The sequence below is a fragment of the Ceratotherium simum genome, chromosome 38, assembly GCF_057802395.1.
Source record: "Ceratotherium simum simum isolate JZ-2026a chromosome 38, ASM5780239v1, whole genome shotgun sequence".
NCBI lineage: Eukaryota > Metazoa > Chordata > Mammalia > Perissodactyla > Rhinocerotidae > Ceratotherium > Ceratotherium simum.
The window spans coordinates 769,460-797,410 of record NC_141937.1 but is presented as its reverse complement, the minus strand read 5'-3'; the positions used below and the strand labels follow the sequence as shown (position 1 = coordinate 797,410).

The following is a 27,951-nucleotide window of genomic DNA, read 5'->3' as shown; positions in this document are numbered from 1 at the left end:
CCGAGTCGGCTCCCAACGCTTCCTGCGAGAGCGAAGGTCTTGCGCCTGCGCCGCCCCAGCCGGACGTGCGGCCAGAACGAGGGGCGGGGCGAGGCTTGCGTCATCCCGCGGCGCCGGGGGCCGGGAGCCGGAAGTTATGGAGGTAGAGCGGGAGGGGTGTGCCTCCGTCTTCGCCCGGCCCTCCCGGCGGGGCGGCCTTGGCGGGGCGCTCGGGAGGGTCCGCCCAAGGCCATCCGCTCGGAGCAGCTACCTGGCTGCGGTCCCGGGCCCTTGCCATGTCTGCGCCTGCGCGCGGGTCGGCCTCACGCGCCCAACGCGGCCGGAGTGAGGGGGCTCCTGGCCCTGACCCCGAAGCGCAGCCCTCCTTCTCCCTCGCCGCCCCGACCCTAGGTTGTTCCTGGCCCCATTCCCCGTCAGCTCCCGGAGTGACGTTTGCGGATAGTGTGAGAATTAACGTGACGGTCCGCGCGCGTTCGGAGGCTGCCGGCTCTAAGGCTGTGACGGCCGGGTCCTCTGGGCCCGCGGTGGGGTGACTGGTGCGTGTTCCCCCCGCGGCGCTCGCCCCTGAGGAGGTTTATCTGTGGCACGCGGGGTCCTGCGGCAGGAGCGCGCGGTGATAACCGCCTCCGCGTGCACACGTGCGGTCGGAATTAGCCCACGGCTGAGGCCGTCCCGTGACGTAGAGCTGAGTCGCAGGGTGTCGTGGATGGCTGGAGACCGGACTCGAGTGTTAGCAATAGCTGCTGCGTCTTGGGTGCTGTGTGCCAGATGCTCCTCAAGTATTATCTCTAGTGACTGCAGCACTAGAAGGTAATAGTATTTTGCACACTTTACAGTTAAAACTAAGGCTCAGACGTGTTACATAACTTTCAAGGCAAGAGGTAGAAAATCTGAGGAAGAATTCGAATTTGAGCCTTTCCGCTCCGAGCCCGGGCCCTTTGTGCTGCGCAGGCTGCCCTGGGCAGACCCCGAAGAATCAGGATAAGGGTGTGGTGGCTGCACTCGTGCGTGCTCACGCGAACAGGCAGGGTTTCTGGCTCCTAGTGCGAGGACACGCTTGTTCATAACACACAGGAAAGTTGAAGTATTACAGCATCTCACCTGTGTAGATTTGACGTTGGATTTTATATCTTAATTAACAGTGGGGGCTTTTCTTGTCCAAGAGAGGATGGGCTTAAAAGTTCATCTAAAAGCCAGCTTCTAGAATTGTGCATCTGTTGGTAGGGGGTGGGATGTAGTCATTCCCGAAAGCTGAAAGTGGTGGAGATTTGGAGAGTGTTTCAGCTCAGGGTGGGAGGAACCAGTCAGTCAATTAACTCTTATCCGTTTATTGTGTGCCAGGGACTGTGCTATGTCCTGGGGGTGCAGAGTTGTATAAGACCTGGTCTCTGTTCTCCAGGATCTTACAATTTGAGGCTGAGGGGCAACTGTGTTGGTAGATTGTCTACAACCAAAAGAAAGACCTTTCTTACAACTTCAGTTGCCATATCCAGGGCCTGCTTTAGTAGTGGAGTAGATGGGCTTTTGTGGGAAAATATCATTTCTGCCTGCCACCTGTCACTCCAAAACTACAACCCATTCCTTTAGAGTTTGACTGCTTTTTAAAAATGCAAGAAGTCCTTTTTGATGTGAAAATAATCCGTTAGAGTTCTATTTCTTTATCAGCTGGAAGATAAACCACACTAGTTTTTAAACTGAGCGAATTTAATATAGAGTTAACTAGGTATAAAGTTGTTAACTAGGTATCTGAAAGGATAAAAGGAGATCTCTAAAAGTATTGTGCAAGTGGCAGCTGTGGGAAGTAGTCACTACCCATAGGACTAAGAGGAAACTAAGAGAAGTGGTTGGAATTTGAAAACTTAAACTTAGTGGAAGGTCCCCTCGTAGCTGAAACTCAGATCTCTAAGGAGGAGCTTGTGCTGCTCAGCTATGTGGAGGGGCCTGGTGAGTCTGGGAAGCAGGCCTTGGAGGAGGAGGCAGGACATGTGAGGCTGTCTCTCATGGGGGCACGGTGATGAAGCTTGGCCTACAAGTGTCAGGAAAACTGCAGACTGGATTCAGCTGCTGCTGCAGCGGAAGGCACTGCTGCTGCTGGGGCGATGCTCAAAGTACTAGAAAGTGGACAGGAAGTCCCCAGGCTGCAGGAGCAAGTCCCCTCTTCCTACTGCTGTCTTCCTGTGTCCCTCCGAGTGTCCCGACTCATTGAGCAAGATGTGGTCTACAGAGTCACACAGATCGCTGCATATTCGATACAAGTTTCTTGTGCATACCTTAACTGCTAGGACTGGTTGACACCCAGGGCTGAGAGTGGGAAGTGAAGCTTCTGGGGCACAGGAAGAGCCAACAGGGTACCAGGGTGATACCGAGGATGGAGGAATTAAACTGCCCTGCTTCCCAGGTAGGGAGGTGGCAGGACTACATCACTAATGCTAGCACACAGACGCCCCCCCGTCCCCCGCCCTGGTCAGTTTTAGACTCAGAGTGTAACTTTGCAGGTTTATAGGATGATCTTAGTGTAGTGTGGGGATAATTATGAGGATTTTGGTTTTGTTTAATCCTTCATGAAAAAGCAGTGTGGTTTGCTGCTTTTTATACCACGTAGGGAGGAGAGGTTATGCTTTTTACTTCTATTTTAGTACATTATGCTTGGTTTTCTGCTTTCCCACTCCCCATAAAAAAATTGCTTATTTCAGTAACTTTGGGATAGTAAAGGAATGCTGTCCATAAAACGCACTGAGCTTTTGTAAACTCATATCTTAACAAATATTAATAAAATAGTTTTAAATCTTTAAACTTTTATTTGAAAAGATTTACGTAAATTATCTTTAATGTTTAATCACAACGTTTTAATCATACAGCTCTCATGATATCCAGAAAGTGTGTTAACAGGAGCTATACCTGAGTATATTGTGTACTTAAGATAGAATAGAATTTTGTTGTGACTTAAATGTATAATTAATATTCCTTTGTTTTTACCTACTCTTAAGTATTGTCTTGTATGTTTTATATTTCAGACATTAATAGAGGATCCTATTAGCACATGTCTTTCTCCCTCAGTGTATGATATGATGTGTAAACTCGGGTTTGAAGTCAGAGAACACTGTGATATCAATAGTATTGTAACTCAGAATGGTGAAGTGTGCTGGCAGACAATTACAGACTGTGTGGTTTATAGAGAGTCAGGTTCGTACTTTCTCTGCCCCCCAAACACACCTGTCAGAACTGTTGCATTTAAAGTGTCTCGACCTGTAAAGTTTCCCTTTCTGACCATTGCTTCTTTTGGTTAGAGGATGTTGTAATATAGGCCTAACTCAAAAGAGAAAAGGAATCAGTGTGAAAAGTGAGGGAATGAGGCCAGAGACCATAGAAGAGTTAATGGAAATCTGGGCTAAGAAAATCTTGTGTGAGAAGGAGGGGTCAGGAGGCGGTGGAGGGTGGAGGGGCTGTGGGTGACATAGGTCTCGACTCAAGGCCAGTAATCTGGGGAGAAATGGGAATAAAGTAGAAGTCATGTGAATTAAGGGTATGAAATGACCAGCAATACATTACTAAGTTATTTTACATGTCTTCCAGGCATTGTACGTTTTTTGGAGCGGGGATTGGATTGGGAAATTTAATAATAGTTATAAAAATTACAAATGAATGTGTTCTGGCCCAGCAATTCCATCTAAGAATTTATAAGACGGGCACATTTAGAGATATGAAAGAGTGTTTGCACAGGTTCCTCTTTGCAGCATTTTGTGATAGCAAAAAAGAAGAAACATGTCAAGCAGTAGGAGATTGGTTAAGTAAATTATGAAAAATGCACACGGGATTTATTATGCAGCAGTGAAAAAGAATGAGTAGGCCCATCTTTCTGGTACAGAAATCTCTTTGAGCTTTACGATTAAGTGAAAAGGAGGAGCATATATTTGTATTTACCTGTATATATATAAATATTTCTAAGATTACCCAAGGAGTAAGTAACAGAAGCTGCTATAGGAAGGAGAATTGGGCCACCAGTAGGGAGACTCGCACCTTTTATATTTTTTGGTTGTGACCCATGTGAATGTTCAGCTCCAAACTTACCAAAAAAATAAAAACAACAAAGAAGTCATAGTATGAATATGTTCTAAAATAATGTCACTGGAAATCTCACAGTCTAATAATATAAGGAAAAAAAGTAGGTTAAAATATTATGTATACACAGTATGAACCTGATTTTGTGTAAACTTTTATACAGGTAAAGAAATGGAAGAATATGTTTTTTCTTTTGTATGAAACCTTTCTGTATTTTCCAGATTCTCTACTGATAGTATATTTTTCTCTTATGATCAGATAAACACTATGTAACTTATTTCTGATAATATATGAGCATCTTTTTTGTAAGTTCCAACTATAAACTGGTTGTTGATTTTTGAAAATTTCATAATTAAAGCACTTTTTCTTTGATAATGTTGACATCTTTCATCACTTGATATGGGACTGTGGTACTAAAACTTGTTTTCTCATCCTTGAAGCCCAGGATCTGGATTATTGGGGAAGCGTAAGGCTGCTGGGCCCTGTGTGTGAGGCCGTCCACTCACATTTGTTATCTTTGACCAAGGGGCAGTTTGAAATTCGATATGCACCATGGCTCCAGTGGACAAGTTTTCCAGAGGTTTGGCTCTTTGAACAACCTTTAGAAAGAAAAGACTTTGCAAATTCCACTTAGAGGCCATTATTACTTGGTAATTGTAAAGGGGTCTCTATTCTCTGGGCCCTCCAAGTGTGATGAAGGGTTAGGGTTGCAGGGAAACTCGGAACTGTTAGTCAAAGTGTCTGAAGCCTGAGCTGGGAAGCGCGTACTCTGAACAAAGGAAGGTTTTGGATGCAGTATCAGGACCAACAGTTGGGGAGGTAGCTTGGTGTATGAGTGCTGTCCTGGGACAGATAAATATGGACCACTCCAGAAAAAAAGAAAGACCTTGTGGACAGATAGTAAGGTGTTCTTGACGGTGGGACCAGGAGGCTGGAGATGGGATGCTTGGTTTGGTGAGGGTGAATGGAAGGGAGGAGGGTAGTTTGGGGCCACACCCAAACCTTGTTTTGGTTAGTTGGTTCAAACCAACCATTTCACTTGGCACATTCAGTGACCACAGTAGAGCAGTAACTATAAAAGTTTAGTTCTAAAATACTTTGAATTTCCTAACGAAGAGCAGAAGGATCGTCACTTCTCCCTTTGTAATAGCTCTCATAAGTGGCAGAGTGAGCTGCCTATGTTTATCTATTTTTAAGAACTAATCAAAATGGGAAATAAGATTTAGTTCAAAATATTTGACTTTTAGATTTATGGTTATGCCAGATTTATTGCTTTCAATAAACATTTAAATAAAGAACTTTCAAAAACTTAGATATTAAAATATTTTTCTTGATTCTCTAGATATTGTTATATTTATGTAGAAAATGTTTACCAATACCAAATAAGTCATTGAAATATCCCAAATGAAATCTTTAGAGGTTTGAATTTCATTAATAGTATTGTTAACTTTGAGAAATATTTCTTATTGAGCACAAATTCTAACATATGTCTTATTCTAAACAGTTATTTCCTGAAATATTTGATGCTTTGGAAAGTCTTCAATCTCCCGCTATTTCTCTCGGCTTAATGAAGCTGACATCGTGTCTGGAACGAACCTTGGGAGATGTAAGTGTGAGAACTCTTTCAGTGTTAGTCCATTAAAGTATCTGAATGAATGTTAAACCGTTTTACAGTTGCACTCAGATTTTTTTTGTATTAGTGATTGTTTTCCTATAAAATAAAATCGTTTGGCACAGATTTTAAATATTTTTCTTTTTGATTGATTTGAAATCAAAACGTTGGTGTCTTCGGTACTTTTCTCTCCTCATTTGTACAAACAGTTGCTCTATGGGTGATTTAGTTCTTAACATCATTTGGCTCATTGTAATGCAATTGTTATACAATTTTTGTTTGAATTTTAGGTATTTTTACTGATTGGGAAGGAATGTCCCTTTCTTTTAAGAGATTTGCTTGCGTCTGAGGAACTTGCTCAAGTCTTTGGGCAGTCTGTGGTAAGCTTGTTCACTAAAACTAATAGAGTAGGCACAACACAAAACAGTTAACTTTAGCTCTACTTTTATTCCTTAAGAACTGATGCCGCATTAGGAGAAAATTAATTATGTCAGTGATTCAAGCATATTCTCTTTTCCCACCTCTCTGTTCAAAATTGCCACTCTTCCAGACAAAAGACACACCTCTCTCTTATCCTGAGTCTTAGTATGGGGCAGTAACCTCTGGTGGAATGACCTCTGGTGTGATGACTTCTGGCATAATTACATCTGGTGTAATCCCTTGTGGTATAATAGCCTCAGGTGAACCTCTGGTGTTATGACCTCTGGTGTGATAACCTCTGGGGTGGGGGCCAGTCAAATGAACAATTTGAAGTCTATTGCTTTCATTAATTATGTATTAATAATTATAATACTTATTTTAGAATAAAGTTTTAACTCTTTAAAGAGTGATATTACAATTTTATTCTAAAATATCAATATTTTAACATGTGGGAAATTATGCCCTTTGCAGCTGTTCAAAATTATAGAGAAAACATTAGATGACAGAAAATGTGCAGAGCTATATACTTTTCAAAATCTTCTAGCGGCCACATGATTAAGATTGTTTAAGACTAATGAATAAACTTTAGGCAACTGAATGAGGCAGGGTCAAGGTAAAGAAGAAAGCCAGGATCGTGTCATGCAGAAGGCTAAGCCTGCCACTCCAGGAAGACATTTAAAATAGTTGTATAATATATTATAAGCTAGACTCATTGATATTGGATAAGAAATCTGTTTGCAGTAAAGCTTTCCCACTCTTTTTTTTTTTGGTGAGGAAGATTGGCCCTGAGCTAACATCTGTGCCCATCTTCCTCTGTTTTGTATATGGGATGCCGCCACAGCATGGCCTGATGAGCGGTGTGTAGGTCTGCGCCCAGGATCTGAACCTGCGAACCCTGGGCTGCCGAAGTGGAGTGGGTGAACTTAACTACTACACCACTGGGTCGGCCCCCAGCTTTCCCACTCTTCACGGTGGTTCCTTACCCTTTGTCAGCTTAAAGATCATTTTCTTTGGTGGAGAATATGGAATGAAGATAAAGTACAAACTTTTCTTTGTTACACTGAATTCTTAAATTCAGTTGTTTTGATCTGTTCTTATTACCTGCCTATGTGGTGTTAGCCTTTTGCCTACCTGCAGCCACTTTTAGCCCCTGGGTAGTTTTACTAGTTAATTGGCATATATATTTCTGGTTGCCCAGATGGTATAAACAGTTAATGAAAAACAAATACTAAATTAAAAATAGATAATATTAAGTTATTAATATTATTGTAATTATTATTAAATTAAATTAATACTAAAGTGTTAAAAATTAATGTGGGAGTAAAGCCTTTCTGGAGTGGCATTGAAGAACTGGTTGTTAAGCATTCTGAAGTGGAGTTGAAACTCCTCTTTATATCTTCCATCCTCTGGCTTGTCCTACACTTCAAGGGAAATTCGGGATACCTCTGTTTCCTTTTCTCAGCAGCAGTCTTTCAGGTATATGAAGACAGCTTCCATTCCTTTCCTTAGTCCTCTGGAGGCTCAGCTCTTCTTTCTCATATGACATGGTTTTGAGTTCTTTTAGTCTGAACATCTTGCAGTTTTTCTGAATCTCTTCTAAAGTATGTGCTCCAGACCCAGAGGCAGCCCATGGAGTGTGAGTATTGCAGTCCAATCAGCAGGATCCCTGTAATGGGCGTGTCTTCACTTTATAAAGGGAGGGACAGAAGCAGGTGAATGGTGAACCATGCTGTGGCGCTGTGGTGCGCGCCTGGGATCTGAACCGGTGAACCCCGGGCCGCTGCAGTGGAGCGCGCGCACTTATCCGCTTGTGCCACCGGGCCGACCCCTCGGCTTCTCCTTTTCTGTTTTATTTTATCTGGATATTACTCACATTTGATGTGCAGTATGAAAGCAGCATAGCCTGGGTCAGATCTCATTCCCCTTGATAGCTTTGTGGTCTCCCCTCTCCGTGCCTGTATTTTTCTCATCTGCACAGTGGGAGTAATAGTAGTACCTTCCTCATAGGCCGTTCTGATGATGAATGAGTAATGAATACATGCAAAATGTGTCTGACATATCAAATGCTCAGTAAATGTTAGTTTATTATTATTATTATTACACTGTATAGTAACCAGACTGTTGGTTCTGTTAGTTCTAAAGCGGAAAGCAATATCTTCCCAGTATTATATTGGTTTATTCAGTAGTTCATTAGTTATGTAACTGCTCAATAATCTGCTGTCCTTAACCCGGTTAGATGAACATACTGAAAGTCTTCGTTGGCTCTCCGTGTGGGCTCAACCTGCGGAACGTCTTATGGCACGGGTTTGCGTCACCTCAAGAAGTTCCTCCGAAGTAAGTTGCTCATGAAGTAATTTTCTTTCATTTTTGATATACTTATGAGTTTACTTTCTCTTGAATTTCACATCAGGGAACGATGTGTCTTGAGAAAGATGAGGGAGTTTTGAGACAGGATTTTGAAGATAAAACTGAATGTCAGTAGCAGAATAGGTGGGGTGGTGACAAGGCTGTGATTTCAGGGGCTTACACCCCAAAGGCGATTCCGAGGTTAAACCAGATGGGAGTAATGGGGTCAGGTCACAGCTCCCTGCTGGAGAGGAGACCCTGAGGTTTTAGCTCACTAGTTTCTGAGATATTATTGTTCCTCCCAGCCACCGCACAGCTTAATTCCTACACCTAGGGGAGTTTTGTGCAATTTAACGGTGTTCTGCTTTCTTAATTTTAAACTTCTTTTTTTTGAAAGTAAAGCTTTTTATGTGTATGACTGAGTTCATTTTTCTAACAGATCTCTCTGGCATTTTCCACCAGATACTGTTCAATGATGATATTGTTGACGGCAGGATTGGGTCAACTACTGAAGACTTACCTTCAACAAACTAAGCTTACATTGGCACATCGACCTTTCATAACTTTTACAAACTTAGAGGATTTGATTGTTTTCCCTGGCAAGTTCTGCGTTTCACATTTTTCCCTGAATATATCTTTGTAAAGATATTTATAAAGCCATTAACTAGCATCAAGATTAGAACTCTTTAGGTGGAATGGTTATTCTCCAGTGGCAAGATGCCTTTGAAAGTTGCTTGAAGAACCTCTGAAACTTGCCACATAAAACCTTACCTCTTCCCACGATGTCCCTGGGATTGTCCTGGGAGCCTTTGAGAGTCACGGCTGCATGAATCAATGTTAGTGGTAGAATTAGTTTATCCTCCAGATGTGTTGACATTTTGTAATGTACCTTCCCCTCTCCTTTTAGCTCTCGTGCCTTTGTACTCATAATCATCATGCCAAAAGTGCCAGTAGTATAAATTGTCTCCTGTAACTTCTTTTTTTTTCCCATGACAAAGCCACTTACCGAATTAATGGGGGCAGGGGACACAAAACTTTGACAGAGCAATTAAATCACATGTTTGCTCCAAGCCCATTCCTTTTCCATTTTGGCAGTAGTGGTGTACATTTGTATTTGCTGGTGTAAATCGTGAAGGGAACAGTACAGAATATCTTGGTCCTGGTGGTCTCAGACTTTTGTGCCATGGGCACTTTTAATAGTCTGGTTATTACAAATAATGTATAGTTTTAAGACCTTGTTTTTTTAGAGCAGTTTTAAGTTTACAAGAAAATTAAGAGGAAGGTACAGAGATTTCCCATATACCCTCTGTCTCGACACATGCACAGCCTCCCCCATTATCAGCATCCCCCTCGAGAGTGGTAGGTTTTTTACCAAGGATAAATCTACGTTGACACATCCTAGTCACCCAAAATCTGTAGTTTGCCTTTGGGTTCACTCTTGGTTCCTATATCTTCTGAAAACATATCTTACTTTTCTTCGTCAGTATGATCAGCTGGTCAACCCTGAACTCCTTTACTCAAAGCTGTTGTAGCCTAAATCACTAAAGAGATGCAGTTGTCCACGTCCCCTTTTTCCGAGGTTACCTGTGGTCTCCTCCAACTGGGGCTCTAGTTCAGGTGGTTGTGCTCTCAGACTGCATGTGCTACCCCAGGGGCTACAGTTTACCTACCTGAGGAGGTCAGCTCATTGGCATCACTTCCTAAGTGACATCTTTGTCAGTTGACTAGTGTGATTGTGCTCAAAAATATTTGCTATCTTGCAGATGTTCCTCGTGAGGTACTTTCAGTATTAGAAGAAGTGATGAAGAAATCCACTTTTGTATTAAAAATCATGTTGCCATATTGGGAAGTTGCATTAATCAAGTTCAAGTCACAGAGGTAACTGAAAGGTGGTACTACAGAGTGGTTATTGGTAGTTGGGAGGCCAGTCCTTCTTAAAATCCTCTAGCTCCATGTTTTCTTGCTGCTGGAGTGTAAGCAAATAGAAGTGGGGCTGACTCAAGAGTAGACCTGAGCATAAAGTATCTTCATATAATTATTATTATTATTATTATTTTTTAAAGATTTTATTTATTTTTATTTTTTCCCCCCAAAGCCCCAGTGGATAGTTGTATGTCGTAGCTGCACATCCTTCTAGTTGCTGTATGCGGGACTCGGCCTCAGGATGAACGGAGAAGTGGTGCCTCGATGCGCACCCGGGATCCGAACCCGGGCCACCAGCATCGCAGCGTGCGCACTTAACCACCAAGCCACAGGGCCGGCCCTCTTCATATAATTATTAAAAAATATCTTGAGGCTGGCCTGGTGGTGCAAGTGGTTAAGTGCACGCTCTCTGCTTCAGCGGCCTGGGGTTCGCAGGTTCAGATCCCAGGCGCGCACCGCTTGTTAAGCCATGCTGTGGCGGCGTCCCATATAAAGTAGAGGAAGATGGGCACGGATGTTAGCTCAGGCCCAATCTTCCTCAAGAAAAAAGGGGAGGATTGGCATCAGATGTTAGCTCAGGGCCAGTCCTCTTCACAAAAAAAAAAAAAAAAAAGATATCTTGTAATGGTGATTTAAACGTTACGTGTCATCCTTTGATTACAGTTGATAAAGATAACTGGTTTTTAGAATCAACTTTTTAGTATTTTTTTAAGTTCTAACTATGAGTGAAACATTGTGTCCAGTGTTAGAGAATCATAGAACAAAGAGGAAGGAAATTTGTCTTTGTATTCCCTGAGAAGCAGAGTGTACTCACATGGACATCAGGAGGTCGGTTGTCTTGGTTACAGTATCCTGATACATTCATTTATACACCTTGAGAACCCTCTGAAATCCTGGTATTTGAATATTTTTTAGAAGTCATGAGTTAGGCAGGTCTTTGATGACATTTTAGTCCACTGAAGCTACTACAAATGTTTCATCATACATTAAAACACTGGGAAATAGTTTTAAAATCACTAGTCTACTGAGACTTTGATTCTGGTTTTGTTTCTCGTATTAGCAAGTAATATCACCCTCCTTGCTTTGAGCACACATTGGTTGTATCTGGAATACAAAACCGTTCTTGTGGTGTTGGTGCCAATGTTTATTTTAAAACATGGGGTTTTGCTTATTTTCCTTCAATTTTACAGGTTTGCTGACTGTGCCATATTGTTACTGACACAACTAGAAAATGGACTTAGGAAAGTTTTTGCCACAGTTAACAAATGTCCAAAAAGACTTCTGACTGCCGAGGTACACATGCTTTAATGATTGATGGTGATTGTTGTTGCTGCTGTATTGACAGTTTTCTCTGCCTAATTAAAATTTTTTAATGTCTTATTTTTGTTTACCATTAAATGAATTTTTTAACTAAGAACTTTCTTTGGAAGACTCCACTGTCATTTTTTTGTGGGTCCCTATTATAATGATTTTATATGATTAATATTTATATATTATTATTTTTGATAGTTCCATAATATTTCCAAGTAGTCTTTTAAACTAATGATGTCATAAAAGTAGTAACCACTTATTTTTTCTCTGTAGCCATAATTATTGGTGTACTGTTGTAACCCCATGATGTGGTTTGTGGTCTGCAGCATGCTCCTCTTTAAGGACAACTGCTTCCTCTTGGCCAAAACTGCCGGGGAGGCTTGGAGATGTTTCTGAGTGGCTGGTGCCCAGTTAATTATCAGAGAATCCATTAGGTAGAGGAAAGGGAGAGTATGTATTATGGGACGAACAGCAGCATCTGCCACACATTTTAGTCTCGTTTCTTTCATTAGTTCAGCTTATTGTTTTTGCCCCTATAAGTAGACATTCCTCAAAATTCTGTTCTCAACCCTGCCCTCTCTATATATTTCCCTCTTGGGAGATCTCACACTATCCCATGCCTTCAGCTATTACCTCTAGGGGAACAACAACAATTAGAAAATACTTTGAATCTAATGAAAATGAAAGCTCAACGTATCAAAAGTTGTTGATGCAGCTAAAGCCATGCTAAGCAGCCAATTCATAGCATTAAATTGCAGTGATCAGCAAGGCATTGTCTCTACCTCACAGTTCTTCTATCTCCCGAGTTAGATTTATAGCTGTTTGCTGAATACCTTCATATGAGTTTTCCCCAGCATCTCAAATTTACTTTATTTCAAAAAAGCATATTTTTTCTCCCACAAATCTGTTCTCTGGTATTCCTTATGATCCTTATCCTCTCTATTGCTCTGGTACCAGACTTTAGCATCATCTTGTGCTTTGCCTGCACTTCATTCTCCTTGTCCAGTCAGTCTCCAGCTCTGCCCGTTGGTTCTGTCCCTGATTTACCTTGTGCCCCTTCTTTTCAATGTTGAGGCCTCACCTGGCTCCTCATGCTCCCCTGAGCCCATCTCCTAACTGGTCTTCATGATTCTCCTCCTCCTCTTTTCCATTCTAACACTGCCACTAATTATTTTCTAAACTAATAATTATTCTTAGATCTTTTATGGTCTCATCTGCTTAAAAACCTTTAGTGGCATCCCAACTCCTGCCAATAAGATTCACACTCTTGCCTGGTACTTAAGGATCTCAGTGAGTGGCCCCAGCCTTTCTCCACCTTGTTTCTCGTCCAATTCCTCCAGTATAATTTAGGCTCCTCACTAGCTCCTGAACATGCATGTCTTGCCTAATACTTTGCCCACTCTCCCCTCCTGACTGCTTCAGGCCCGATAATAATCTTCCAGAGCCTCATCTGCTCGGATTTAACAGCTGCTCCTCTCTGTGTTCTGTTTCTGTTTCATCTCGAGGCAGTTCTGCTTTGCCTTATGTGCATTTTTGTAGAGGTCTCTGGTGCAGGTGCCTTGAGAGGGGACATTCACATTAGTGCCCCCTGGTGCCCATGCTCAGTAACTTTCACCTAGGCTTCGCCGTCTAGTGATGTGGAGTGAAGCATCAGTCTTCCAGTGGAAAGAGCTAGAACCCCAGACCTCAAAACTCTCACCTGAGTATGCCTGGACCTGACTTCATGGCAGCGTCATCAGTCACTGTGCAGCTGTGTGGGATAAATAAATTTGGTTACTCACTTGTCATTTGACTGTACAAATAAATAGTGTTTGTTTCCACAGAGGATGTAATTTATCAAAGAATTTCTTAAATTTTAGCTCAGGCTTTTATCCAGAGTAAAGATAGCATCAGTTTATTTATAAGGCAATACATATATGAAAATACTTTGTGAAACTATGCAAATGCTATTATTATTTATTGGATACTTATTATTGTAAAGTCTTCTCGAGATCAGTGGAAGAGAAGATGAGTAAGACTTGATGACTTTTAAGAAGCTTATGTGTTAGGGGTGAGGGATAAGAGATTTACACCAATCGCATAAAACAAGGTAACAAGGTAGAAGTTAATGCATGTAGTTGATGGAGATAAATGAAAAGTTCAGCTTTTTTGAGGAAGTTGTGAGGATATTTAGCAGGCAATTGGATGTTTAGAGCTCAGGAAAAATTTTAGGGTCAGCAGTACAGATTTGGGAGCTAACGATACAGACTTGAGAGTTATCTGCACAGTACTAAATGTTGAAGAACATTTGATAATATTAAATTGAAAGTACATTAATAAGCACTAATAAGTAAGACACATTTCTCGAGAGCTGGCTTCCACAAAATATTGATTTCATCAAGCTGTGTGTAAAATCTTACTGACTTCCCCAGCAGCCTTGGAGATAGGCATTACTCATGTCCCATTTTGCAGAGAAACCTGAGTGTGTGGAGGTGGCCTGGGTTTCCCTTTAGAAAGGGCTGAAGTTGGGATTAGAATGCTGGGGCAGCCTGGCCCCAGAGCCTGTTTCTGTAAACTCTGTACTGATTACATCAAGAAGATGAAAAACAAAGGCTGTTTGTTGGAGGAAATAGTCAATTGTGCTCACTGGCACACAAATACCAGCCATAAGTAGAAATACTCTGTGTGAGTAGTGATTTGTGAAGTTTTGGGATCATAAACGTTAGAAGTATCTGAGCTAATGTCCTTGTGAGGGCAGCATCCTAACATGGCCACTGCCAGACTTACTGTATTTTCATGTCTTATATAAGGCATTATGTTGTCAATGACATTCTTCCCAGTGTTGCTAGATAAAGATTTATTTTCAAAAGAAAGTTTCCTATTTGTGGCCGTGTACTAGAATTTTTTCCCACTTTGAATAATGTCACTTTACTTGTATTTTGCTTTAACTATTTTTTTTCTTTTCTTTTCTGAAGTCGACAGCTCTTTATACCACCCTTGATGAAGTAAGTAAACTTATTAGGTATTCTGAAACAAAAAAAAAACATTGTGTTCTTTTGACATACAAATGAAAATACACAATTAAAGATCAGCCATGAGTTGTGTGCTTACAGGAAAATGTTGATAGTCATAGAAGTGAAAAAATAAAAAAGCTTATTATAGAGTTAAATATAGTTTTCAGGCTGAGACCCAATATTATTAACCTAGAGTCTAAAGTTATAGAAAGGTCAGAGTTGGAAAATGCCAAGAGATACTAACATTATATGCTACAATTATTTAGGGGCTTACATTTTTGATTTAAGGTTAACACTTTGTTTACACACGAAATACACATCAACTACTGTTAAGAGTATATAGTATGCACTGATGCATTTAATCTGTGAATTGGTGTGATTCTGAAGGTAAAAATCTGAACTAGTAAAAATTACCATTGAAAAAGCCTTTTATCACTCATACAGAGGCTTTTGTGTGTATGATCCTGGATAGTAATTCTTATGCCCTAAAGTATGACACCGTGGAGTTAGCTGACAGGAGGAAACAAAGGGAAAGTCCATGGATAGAGATTTGGGCATTCAGATTGTGGGGGAAGAGGGAGAATCCCCCTCTGCCCTTTCCCTTAAGGTTCTTATGGCTGGCCAAATAATTAACAAGACAGGTTAGCAGGAGAAAATAATACCAAGTTTAATAACATGTATACATGGGAGAAACCAGGGACACTGCATTTTTCTCAACACAATAGCAGAAATTCTTGTCTTAAATACCATCTTCAGCTAAAGACAAAGGAGGATGTTGGGAGTGGGGGGTCTCAGTTACAGGAGATTACCACTAAAGCACTGCAAACAAGAGTAAGGTTATTATGCAGATTTAAGGCCTCACCTTCCACATTGATAAGTTTCTAGAAATGAGGTCATCCCCCCTCTTCCCAATACAGAGAGGGAGATACCTTTACAAATGGAGATTTCCCTCATAAATGTAAATGTTTGTCTGGCAACTCTTCGCAGGGCCATCCAGAGAATGTGGCCAGAGAGAAAGAACTTCCGATAAGATGGGCTTGTTGGTGCCTTTTCTATTGTGACATCTATTTTACATTATATTACAGCCATCAGATAGAAGATCTGTTCCAGGAAGGAGTTACTATGTCAAATTCTTTAGGCAGTTAGTGGGGAAGGTCAAATGTCCGTCAGAGAAAACAATTAAGTTAAAGAGATATATTTCAGGGTGGCCAAATCTTGATCTCCCACAAGATCATGTTGCCTTTAAGACAACTATTAGATTCCTAAGTGAATAGTGGTGGGTGAATTAAAAAATGTGTCTGCTTACCTGCCGAGTTTATTCCATTATGTATATAATTTGCTATTATTTAAATATATAATATGTTTGATGCTGTGAGGATTAAATCAGATAACATAGTCAAATCTGTGTAGGATTAGGTCTCTAAGACTAGATTGGATGGTGGGTTCCAAAGTCCACGATGAGTTAAGAAGTGACTAATGAAGTAACTATACTTAAACACATGTACATATACATATACATATAATTACACACATATCCATGTAAGTACACATAAATGCACAAACACATGCATACATATAATTGCACACAAATATACAGGCATATAGACATGTAAGTACACAAACATAAATGTACATATAAATATACACACATATATACATATAAATGCACACGCACACATACACAAATACACAAATGCATATACATGTATACATATAATTACACAAATACATGTATATGCATACACGCGTATACATGTAAGGACACATAAACAAATGCAAAGGCACATATACATATATATGAATATATACACACATACACGTACACATATATACTTACATATATATGCACACATACACAGATATACAATACACATATACACATATATACCTGTAAGTACACATCTACGTATATATACACACATATATGCACATAATACTTATAAATACACAAAACACATACATACACATTTGTTCTTAGTGCCATCAAGTTGATTTCGACTCCTAGCATCCCCATGGACAGCAGAATGGAACCCTACCTGGTGTTTTTGTGCCATCCTTTCACCTTTTGACGCTATCTTAGACAATGCTTCACTGCTATTCATAGGGTTTTCGTGGCCAAGTTTTTTGGAAGTAGGGTCCTTCTTCCTAGTCTGTCTTATTCTGGAAGCTCTGCTGAAACCTCTTCACCATGGGTGACCCTGCTGGTATTTGAAATCCTGGTGGCATAGCTTTCAGCATCACAGCAACACGCAGCTGCCACAGTGTGACGAACCTGGGTCAGGGCAGTGAGAGTGCGGATCTTAACCACTAGACCACTAGGGCTGGCTCTGTGTACACACGTATACATATACACATACACACAGATATACACAGACACACATTAACACACATACACACCCACATAGTTAAGATATATATGCTTAAAGTCATACTGATTACAAAAAGTTTTCCTGAACTAAGACTGTCCTTACTTCATTCATTTTGCTTGGGACTTATAGAACACGTCTTACCAAAAGTACTCTAGCTTTGATTCTAAAAAGTCCTGTATGCTATGTGTGTGTACCAGTTAATTAGCTCATTTGTGTTTGGTGTTTTAGATATTGGCAAAACACTTGAATGACGGCAAAATCAATCAACTTCCTCTTTTCCTGGGAGAACCTGCGATGGTAAAGTATTCAGTCTTTTCCACTGTAATATTCTTGTGTTTATGGATGTGATTATCACTTCTCCAAAATGCAATTAATTCTGGCTTGTGATATGCTCAAAAAAAGTGCTTCTGAGCCGTTCCCATGCGTATCCTGTGCAGCAGACGTTCACTAAGCTTGGACGCCAGCTCTGTGCTGTGCTCCATGCTCACTATTTGAATATACTTTTTCTAAGTCCTGACAATGTAGCTGCTCTGTTCCTGAATGCTGGATTTGTTGGTTCTAGTATTGTGCTGGTAGAGGGACTATGTTTGCTTTATGAGCTACAACAACAGTCAAATGTGACTAAGATTGCGTGTTGTATGAAAAGAAAGTTATTAGTTGTTCAGAGCCATTTTCTCTTATCCTCTTTTTGTATTTTATGAGGATATTGCAGTGACTACTTTGGACTGTAAATGGAATTTTTATATTTATTCCTTCTGACTTGGAGTTAGCAACCTAGATTCTACTTCCTGTTGAGTGACACTAGTTAGATTCCCTTTAGGTGTTCATTCCTGCCATCAGGAAGTTAGGATGCTTGAACTAGTTTATTTAATACTCTTTTTCGTCTTAAATCTCTGTGACTCTTCTGTCCATTCGCAGTTTGCCTCGTCAGAGGTTTCTGACCCTTTTCCTCTGCCCTGTGGGAGAGGCCTTGGACTTGTGCTAGTAAGAAAGAAGCAGCCGTCTTCGTCGGGCTTCAAAGATGAAAGAGTGACCTGAGAGAGGGCACAGAAGAAAGGGAGAGGCATGAGGAGAGGAAGAAGCGAGGGCTGTGTTTATGCCAGAGCACAGCAGTGGCTTCTTTTGCTGAGTGGAAAGTTAGCTTCCAAATGTGGACCACTGGGTTTTCTTCCTTGGAGAAGGGTGGGAATGAGAGAGGGTGAGTCTTACTAACACTGGAGCCATCTGTGCAGGTCTGTCACCCTTAGTGGTTAGTCCTCAGATTCTCTTGTCGGTCTTGATCCAGGCAGCAAGGTGCAGTTAGAGAGACCAGGGAACCCTTTTTCCCAAGGAGATTGCCAGCTTGGCACTTCACAGTTATATGCCTTGATGAACTCGGTCTCTTTGAGGCTCAGTTTTCTCGTCTGTACGTGAATGCTGCTGCTCCTTAAACGTGTCACGTGTGGCCCGTTCTGGGCCTTGGTACTTTTCTTTCTTCTGCTGAGAATACTAACAAAATATTTTTTCTGTTTATTTTCTGAAAGGAATTTCTCTGGGATTTCCTGAACCATCAGGAGGGTCCTCGTATAAGAGATCATTTAAGCCACGGGGAAATCAACTTAGCTGGATTTCCGAAAGAAATAACAGATCAACTGCTTGCATTTTCTGTTGTACTTCTACTGAGATTTGTTGATGAAGATCTATTGTCAGTGTTTAAGGTAATGTATAGGGAAGAAAACAATTAGGTCCACTGTCATTCAGTTATGAAAGAATATAGTTTATTTTTCAAATGTAATTAACTCTTGATCATTTTTTGTCATAATTTATCTGAATTACAGTATACCCCCATCAGAGCACATAATTGTGACTTGTTTACATGTATGCATGTATTCTCTTTAACAAATAAATCAGTATTACTAAATCTAATCTAAAATAATTTAACCCATTTCTTAAGAACACATTTACCTTTGTTTTTAACAGTGACAGGATATTGCAAACCAAAGAACAAAGTATGAAACAGGATTAACTAAATATATTGGAAATTTTTACAGATGTCTGTTAAATTGGTAGGGTGAAATATTTGCATCTGTCAATAAACTGTAATTCTTTTATTATTTTGAAACAAATAATTTAGGTTAGAATGCTTGTTATTGATCATTTAGTCTTTTTTTCAGATTATATGTGTAACAATTATTGTAAAACTTGTTTAATAGTTCAAGTAAGATAGAAAAATTAATGTAGAAAGTGAGAGTCCTCAGGAATTCAGTTTAAAATCTGTAGGAATGAGCTCCTGATGGATTAATTTGGGGATAATTGACCCTTTTTGCACTACTGAATGTTACTCCCTGACACAGGTGTCTCCACTTCTTCAGGCCTCCCTCCCTCAGACTCCCCACCTGGGTGGCAGCACCGTCCTTCCACATGGCTGCTCAACCCAGAGGCCGGAGCCCTTTCCTGGCTCTTCCACATTCTGTGCTCAGTCCTCTTCCTTAAGAACATGTGCCACGTCTGATCTCTAGCCCCCCAACTCCCACACTGCTCCCCCCCCCCCAGCCAAACCATAGGCGTCAATCACTAGCCTTCGCAGCGTGTGTGTCTGGCTGCCCCAGTAGGATGTCGACCCCGTAAGGGTGCACTTTTGTCTGCTTTGTGTTCAGGGCCCAGATGCTCCCTTCTGTGCGGTAGGCCTTCGTAGGTATTGGAGTGAATGAAAGGTTAAGTGCATTTTTTCTTCATGCAACATCTAGCTATTTTAGTTACTTGCTTTGTGCTGTTGAGAATTGTAGGTAGTTACTGCTTATATGTAGGAAAGCTATTGACATTTGTAATTAAATTTGTCAACTATCAACTCACTGACTTTTCTTCTTATTTCTAATAATTTTTAGTCAGCCACCTTGGATTTTCCGGTTGTATGGTTATGTCAGCTGTAAATAATGTTATTTTTACTCTTTTTTCAGTATTTATATGTGTAGCAATTAAGTATTTATAGCTATGTAATTCTTTTAGTTGTATTGATTTTTACTGTTTAAATTCCTGTTATGTTTTAGGAGAATCTCTTAAATTTTCCAATTGTTTGGAATCTCTTCATTTTTTCCTATTTGTTTCTAGTTTTGTTGTGTTGTGGACAGAGAGTGGATTTGCCTTTGTAACTTATCATTGCTAATAGGCTTTGTTTAAAAGTTTTATTGGTTATGACTTGATTGCTATGTCAAGCCTATTTTAATGAAGAGTTTCGCTGCTTTGTTATAGCTGAATAGAATTATGTGGAGGAAAAGAATGAAGAATCAGGACTCTTGTGTGACTTAAAATTCAACAGAGGAAAACTGGAAGCCTAACCAAAAGTTGCAGTAATTAATGTCTATTTTTTCTAACCTAGGAGAAAGTAGCAATAAAATCACTGATGAGTCTTGCAGAAGGCTACAGTGCTCGCTTTCATCCAGTGTCTTGGCTTAAAAAACAGGTATGCCACATGCAGGCCTTTTGGGAGGGGATGTGTGCATGTCAGCTTTTGCAGAGGTGTTCCAAGAGTATGGGTCAGCCTCATACTGGACTTCCGGGTCGGCACGTCTGGCTTTCAAACCATAGTGTGTCATTCAGTTACATGGCCTTGTGTGGTCGCTTGGGTGCGTGGCCTTGGCCAAGTTGCTCAGTCTTTCTGAGCCTCAGGTTCCGCGTCCAGCAGTTGCAGTAATGGTATTGTCTGCCTTGTTGGGTGTTTTTAGTACGAAGTGGATGACTATTGGAAAGTGTTTAGCATAGTGCCCTAACAGGCTATTATTATTATCATTAACCCAGGACTAGTAACAGTGTTTGCTTCTCAGTTGTGAAGAATGTTAATTTTCTTTTACCAGCTCTTGTTAACTTATAAATTGAAACAAACAAGCAAAACAATAAACTTTTAAGCATTTCTGCCAGGACATTCCAGTTTGGAAATTAGCTTAAGTACTTTTTTCTACATATAGTAGGTACAAGGGGGCAAAAATAGGGTCATCCTAAGAATATAATAATCACGATAGTTGCTAACTCAGAAATTCATCAGTGAGATTGCCCTCTAGAAGGAAGCTACAAAATAGCACGTAATGGGTTAGGGAGAGATCCACAAAGGCAGCTGAGAGAAACAATGCCTTGAGAAGACCCAGTTTGACTGATGATAGCTTAAGAGAAGTGACATCAGTTAGAAGGGGTTGTCAGTAGTAGACGTGGAGAAAAAAGAGAATCCTGGAGGCATTACCATCCTCGTGCTGTTTGAGAGAAGGGTTCAACCTGGGTACCTGTGTCGGGGGTTCTGGTGTGGCGGCAATGCATTGGCTATGTTCGTCTGATGCCGTTGACCGCTCACAGTTGCACTGACTGCGGATTGCGATTGTGAGCTTTCCAAGAACAAAAGTCCTTAGGAGGGAGGACAGCAGAACTTGCCTGCAGGCACTGACCTTCAGAGACAGGAAGGGAGGGAAGGAGGAAGGGAAGTTTCAAAGGAGGAGTGAAGGTTCTGGAAGGAAGAGAAGCTTCACAAAGACAGGATTTGCCCTTACACCTCAGCTGCTGAATCTGCAGCCTCATCAGGCCCTCTTGCTCCTTGGCTGCTGCTTCCGTGTTCCCAGTGACGCCCCCTCCTTTCCCCACAGTGTATATTTTCGCTCTTCACCTTGTCCTGTAGCCTCCTACTCCTGCCATCTGTTATTTACTCATTTTTTATTTAGTAGACAGTCTTGTCTCCTGTTCTTTTTAAGGTCATTGCTCTGGTTTTTACCGCTGCATAGCAAATTACCCACATTTAGTGGTATAATTTAATTTGCTTATACTTTTATGGGTCAGAAAACAGCTCTACTGGGCTGTCTCAACTGAGATTAGAAGCTGGTTCTGGGCACTTTTGAGGCCTCATGTGGCCTCTGCAGCAGCAGCCCTGGTGTGATCTCTCGCTTCACCAAGAGTGGTGGCCGGGAGAACTGGGGAGAGGTGCTGCTGTTTCTGACCTGGCTTTGGAAGTCATGCACCCTCCTCACTTGTATTCTTGTGTGACAGGCCACTTGTCAGAGCTGGTCCCGATTCAGGGGAGGGGACATAGACCCCAAAGGAGGGGGGTGAGGAGTTTGTGGACATGTTTACAACTACCCCGGACGTCAACTACCTGCTCATCCCCCAGCAGTTTTCCCTCATCTGATTGTATTGAATAACAGAGTTTTAAAATGTTGTGAGATCTGTGGCAATTTTACAAATATATGTTTTCTGGAAAGTGATTGCAACATCTGTAACAATTTAAAAACATATTTTCTAGAAAGTTATTGTAAAATCTTTAAAAGCAGGTGGATGCTTTCCTCTCAGGTGCTGAGCTGTGAGAAGAGCATCAGGGTTTGGCCCTGGCTGCCTTTGCCCGAAGAAGCCAAAAGGGAAGCAGCCAGGTGAGCTTCGCCCTGGGGTCAGAGAGGCCTTGCGGTTGTCTGCCGACATCAGTCTCCAAATGGTGTCGTCTTCAGCAGGGCCATCGGAAGACAGGATGCCAGGGTGGGACTGCTAGGCCTTGGTGACTGGTGTAGGTGAGAGATGGGAATGAAGGGTGGCTGTGATCTCCAGCTCAGGGCCCGGCCATGTGGTGGGGCCATTTGTGGAGAGCGCGAACACAGGCACAGGGGGCAGGTGTTGTGAGAGGAGGATGATGTCCACGAGAAATGTATAGTGGACAATTGGGAATAGGGATCTGAAGCTCGGGAGAGAAGTAGGGATAGAGGTACAAATTTGGAGTCAGAATACAGCACATTCATCTCGCAGGAGTAATGCTTGGCTGACTCACACGTTATCTTTGTCAATAATGGGCATTGCTTTTAGTGTGTTGTATCATTTATACCCTGCCTCTGGCTTTTCATTTTATATTTGGGGAAACTAAGTTCACATCACATGCTTTGCTCTGTGAACCATTAAAATGAAATTAAAAACCATTAAATATTATTTTGTACAGGTGCTAATGAAAGCATCTTCATTATTATTATATCTTCATTATTATTCGTTATTGTCATGTGTATTTAAATATTTTCTGTTTTTCAGATCAGAAGGTAATTCTGAAACAAATGCCTGCAACTCTTTACTTACAAAAATCACCTGTGAGCTGTATCACCACATGCCTGAGGATCACTGTGTTGTTAGTGACTTGGATGATCTCCCTGCTGAGAAGTAAGTTTCAGGACTTCCTGAGAATTGGTAAAACATTGATTAAGCAAATTGGGATCACACACTTAGCCATTTTCTGTGTTTTAAATTTTATAAGCTGGGTGGTAGCATTAGAATCCCACTATCATTGTTCCTTAAGAGGAATTATTAGATAGGCTTCGATAGTCTCTGTGCACATGTTGGTCTGTCTGATAAAAGTTGTCAGTACGTATTCTGTTCACCACAGTTAAGCGTGCATGTATTTAACACCTGCTGTGGCTAACAGTTGTACTAGCCGACCTGAAAACAGAACGTAAGCGGCCACCCTCACCAGAAGTTACAGACTAGCAGGTCTGGGCGGGGCAGTAGCGACAGAGGATCAGTGATGGAACACGCCCTATTAGAAGTCAAAGGATCAGAGGTGGAACACGCCCCGTTGAAGTCCTCTCTAACCCACAGGTGGCCCCAGGTGCTCCGTGAACTCTGCAGCATCCCCATCCCAACCCTATTCTGTCCTCGAACTGTGTTAGAGGTGCTCGCTGTGCTCCGGAACATCAGCATGTGCTGCACCCACGTGTCTGGCCAGGTGGTGGCCACCTTGGAGCTGAGACGCCAGCAGTGGGTGGAGAAGAGGCTTCGCTCCCGGCAGAGGAGGAACTTTCTGCGCATGTTAAGCAGGTGTGTGGCTCACTGTCCTGTTTTGTAAGAAGCACTGTTGGGCAGGAGTTATCTTTGGATGCTGTTCTAATTCTTAGTTTCAGAGAAATACTTACTTTCAGGGAAAGTTACAGTGCATGTTATTTTAAAATACCGTTTGTAATTTCGGCAGATGGGAATATGGATTCTACCAACCCAAGTGAATATTTTGATTTAAAATACAACAACAGATTAACTCGGTGTGCCTGGGTTGTGGTTTCTTCACTTACACTGTATATTTTAGAATGTGCTACATCCTTAAGAAATGACCATTTTGGACCAATTCATAGAAATTTGGGTTGAGTGGTATCTGCGTCTATAAAGCTTTTAATAGGCATGCCTCGGTTGCTTCCGAAAGGTTACACCCAGTTTACGCTCTCGCCGGCACTTTATAAGATGATCCTCATTATGTTACATCCTTCCCAAAATGGGATATATTTAAAAAAATCTCTACTGGTTTCACGAGAAAGTTAATATCTTAGTTTAATTGGAGTTTCTTTGAATCCTGGAGACATTGAGCGCATTTTCATGTTTAAGCCGTCTGTCGTTCTCTTCTTGTGCAAGTCCTTTACTGAATATCAGATTATAAGAAAGATGCTGACAGATGGCAAAGAGAACAAGAACTGAGTGGAAAGCTGGATGCAGAACTGGTGATGTCCTGGTGCTCCCGGAGAGCAGTGTCAGGACCACAGCTGGCTCCTGTCACCCAAAAACTGGTGCCCTGAGAGTGAAGAGTAAGGAAGGTGGGACTCGGCCGGCGGAGAATGACTGGGCTTCAGCTCCCACAGGCCATCCTGGTACAGTCTGCAGGGGCCAGGCTATGGTGATTAGAAAAAGGGCTTCCGTAGATACAGAGTGCTCTTTCGAGAAGTTTAGATTTAAGGACCCTTGAAAGAAAGGTTGGTTAGGTGAAGTGTTTCTTCCTTATGGAAGTGAAAAATACGTAAATTTGCCAAATATTAACTTACTTTCTCTGTTTTTAGTATTAAGCTTCTGTCTCCTATGCTTTACCTGATTTTATTGCTGATTGCACTGGAATTTGTCAATATTCATGAGGTTCAAGGAAAAAATACTTATGAATATCAGCAGTATCTAAAGTAAGTGTGTCATACAAGAAATGAAACTGTGTTTTGGTAATTTTAAATAATTTTTACTCCTCTTGGTTATTTTCTTTGATTTTTTTTTTTTTTCTTTTGTGAGGATGATCAGCCCTGAGCTAACATCCGATGCCTGTCCTCCTCTTTTTGCTGAGGAAGATTGGCCCTAGGCTAACATCCATGCCCATCTTCCTCCCCTTTATATGGGACTCCGCCAGAGCATGGCTTGACAAGCAGTGCATCAGTGCGCGCTCGGGATCTGCGCACTTAACCGCTGCGCCACCAGGCCGGCCCTTCTTTGATTTATTTTTAAGCCCTCAGTCTGATGGGCCCTTCACGGTTTTTCTCTGTGGATTTCAGTGCAAGTTCATGAACCTTTAAAACTGACATCTGTGTAGGCACATTTAAGAAAACTAAATATGATTTACATGTCAATGCTTTTAGAATTCCTCACTCTGTGTGATTATAACAGCATCCAGAGAATAATGTTGCTAATGCTTTGCACGTAGCAGGCACCTCAATACGTGTTTAAAATGAACATGAAGGGCCGGCCCCATGGCTTAGCAGTTAAGTGCGTGCGCTCCGCTGCTGGTGGCCCGGGTTTGGATCCTGGGCGTGCACCGATGCACTGCTTCTCCGGCCACCCTGAGGCCGCATCCCACATACAGCAACTAGAAGGATGTGCGGCTATGACATACAACTATCTACTGGGGCTCTGGGGGAAAAAAAATAAATAAAATTAAAAAAAAAAATGAACATGAAAATATGACATTTTAGGGCCGGCCCCGTGGCTTAGCGGTTAAGTGCGCGCGCTCCGCTGCTGGCGGCCCGGGTTCGGATCCCGGGTAGGCACCGCTTCTCCGGCCATGCTGAGGCCGCATCCCACATACAGCAACTAGAAGGATGTGCAGCTATGACATACAACTATCTACTGGGGCTTTGGGGGGAAAAAATAAATAAATAAAATTATAAAAAAGAAAATATGACATTTTATTAAAGAAGCGTGGAATCCAGATGAGAGTGAGGGCAGCAGATGTGCAAACTGTCAGTAGTTGGTGACTCTGGATCAGGGTTTCTCAACCTCGGCTCTACTGATGTGTTGAGCTGGATCGTTCTCTGTGGTGGGGCTGTCCTGTGCACTGTAGGCTGTGTAGCAGCCTCCGTGGCCTCCACCCACTCGATGCCGGTAGCACCCCCAGTTGTGACAACCAAAAGTGGTTTAGACACTGCCAAATAGCCCCTGGAGGACAAAATCACTCCCAGTTGGGAACCACTCTCTGGACGAAGGATCTGTGGATTTTCATTTTTTATTCTTTTAACTTCTCTCTCTGAGTTTGAAAATTTTCAAAATTAAAAGAGAAAATTGCAGACTACTTGGGAAACTGTGAGGAGAACTTGGAAAATATAAGGATGACATTTATTCCCATCAGTCAGAGGTCACCCCTGTGAACATGTTGATGTAAATATCTTTAAGGAAGAACTTTCTAACAGCAGTAGGTGGCCCAGAGTGGACTGCATCTACTTTGCAGTAATGGACCCTCCATCGTGGAGGCTGGAAGCTGGACATCCAAGGATGGAAACGGGAGGCATTCTGCTGACAGAGTCCTGAGTTGGTGGAAGCCTTGCTCACTCATCATCACGTAGGTTATGTGTTTATTCCATGTCAGTTTAATCCAGATGGCCTCTAAGATCCTTTCTGGAATTAAGTTCCATCACTTAAAAATGTTGTATCTGGATTGGAAAGAGTTGACTTGTGTGAAACCACAGGAGTCCATCCACCTCTCCAATGACATTGACATTTCAGTGTTTTTCTTTCGTTTTTTTTTGTGAGGAAGATCACCCCTGAGGTAATATCCATGCCAGTCCTCCTCCTTTTGCTGAGGAAGACCAGCCCTGAGCTAACATCCATTGCCAGTCCTCCTCTTTTTTTCCCTTTTCCTCCCCTAAGCCCCAGTAGATAGTTGTATGTCATAGTTGCACATCCTTCTAGTTGTTGTATGTGGGACGCCACCTCAGCATGGCCGGACAAGCAGTGAGTCGGTGCACGCCCGGAATCCGAACCCAGGCTGCCAGTAGTGGAGCGCGCGCACTTAACCACTAAGCCACGGGGCCAGCCCTAAGCCACGGGGCCAGCCCTCAGTGTTTTTGTTTTTCATCTAATTTGTATTGTCTTATTTCCATTTTGTATGAATTTATTTTTCTTGAATTTGCAGACAAAAATTAATTACAGTACTTCAGTTGTAATTCCAAAATGAAGAGAACACATTTAAGTCATGATTGCATTTTATAATGGAATAGAAAAAGAGATTAATTTCCCTTTTTTAAAACAGGTTCTTAAAGTCGGTCTTGCAGTACACTGAGAACCTGGTGGCTTACACCAGCCCAGAGAGGAACAAGTGGGATGAAGCTGTCAGTCTTACACACTCGGCTCTGCTGAAAATTTGGACTTTCAGTGAGAAGAAACAAATGTTAATACATTTAGCCAAGAAATCCACAAGCAAAGTAGTCTTATGAAAACGCCTGTAAGTTAGGATGCTTTTTGTTACATCAGAAGATCCAACTTGGATAGACTTGAACAGCAAGTAAATTGAAAATCCAAAAGTGGGGTGGATTCCAGGGCCTGTTTAATCAAGATTCAAGATCTGTTTCTCTGCAGATTTCTGATTTGCTCTTCCTGAGTTGTTGGTGTGAAGCTCAGGCCTGATTCCCTTGTGGTAACCAAATGACTACAGCAGTTTTGGTTTCCTCTCCTCGTAACATACTGTCCAGAGGAGAGAGAGCTTCTTTTCACTCACCTGTTACCCAGAAATGGGTAGCTTCACTCTTACTAGCCATATGCATACTCCTGAAATGATCGCTGTGGCCAGGACCCTGCCCTGCACTCACTGGTCAGGCTGCTGGACGTCCACTCCTGGACCAGCTATTGGGGCGCAGAGGGAGGGCTTGGCCGGTCATGCCTCATCCCTGGAGCTGAGAATAAGGTTGACAATCCACATCTCGTGGGA

General features: G+C 41.8%; 1 protein-coding gene across 11 annotated transcripts; it reads left to right on the top strand.

Annotated features, from left to right (window-relative positions):
- Positions 1-3: 3 nt before the first annotated feature.
- On the top strand, positions 4-27,550 carry ERMARD (ER membrane associated RNA degradation). 11 transcript variants are annotated; one of them, XM_087424993.1, is made up of 18 exons: positions 4-142; positions 3,015-3,183; positions 4,500-4,639; positions 5,564-5,665; positions 5,962-6,051; positions 8,328-8,425; positions 8,900-9,036; positions 10,201-10,315; positions 11,551-11,653; positions 14,626-14,655; positions 17,262-17,330; positions 18,557-18,730; positions 20,389-20,472; positions 22,335-22,411; positions 23,052-23,177; positions 23,613-23,831; positions 24,833-24,946; positions 27,277-27,550. In XM_087424993.1, the coding sequence occupies exons 1-18, from the start codon at positions 137-139 to the stop codon at positions 27,458-27,460; spliced, it is 2,037 nt and encodes a 678-aa protein (XP_087281119.1). In that variant the 5' UTR covers positions 4-136; the 3' UTR covers positions 27,461-27,550. The 11 variants fall into 11 exon arrangements, with proteins under 11 accessions (XP_087281119.1, XP_087281125.1, XP_087281122.1 ...); XM_087424996.1 differs by lacking the exon at positions 4-142 and adding an exon at positions 162-810 and having other exon boundaries at positions 4,586-4,639; XM_087424995.1 differs by lacking the exon at positions 4-142 and adding an exon at positions 162-810 and having other exon boundaries at positions 4,505-4,639.
- Positions 27,551-27,951: the final 401 nt, after the last annotated feature.

What these genes read in the sequence shown, in the direction of transcription:
- ERMARD (XM_087425003.1), top strand. Translation starts at nt 2,562, where the DNA reads ATGAAAAAGCAGTGTGGTTTGCTGCTTTTTATACCACGTAGGGAGGAG. An exon ending in AAGTCTTTGGGCAGTCTGTG is followed by an intron (nt 6,052 to 8,327) that starts GTAAGCTTGTTC and finishes TAACCCGGTTAG; the next exon opens with ATGAACATACTGAAAGTCTT. An exon ending in GGATTTGATTGTTTTCCCTG is followed by an intron (nt 9,037 to 10,200) that starts GCAAGTTCTGCG and finishes GCTATCTTGCAG; the next exon opens with ATGTTCCTCGTGAGGTACTT.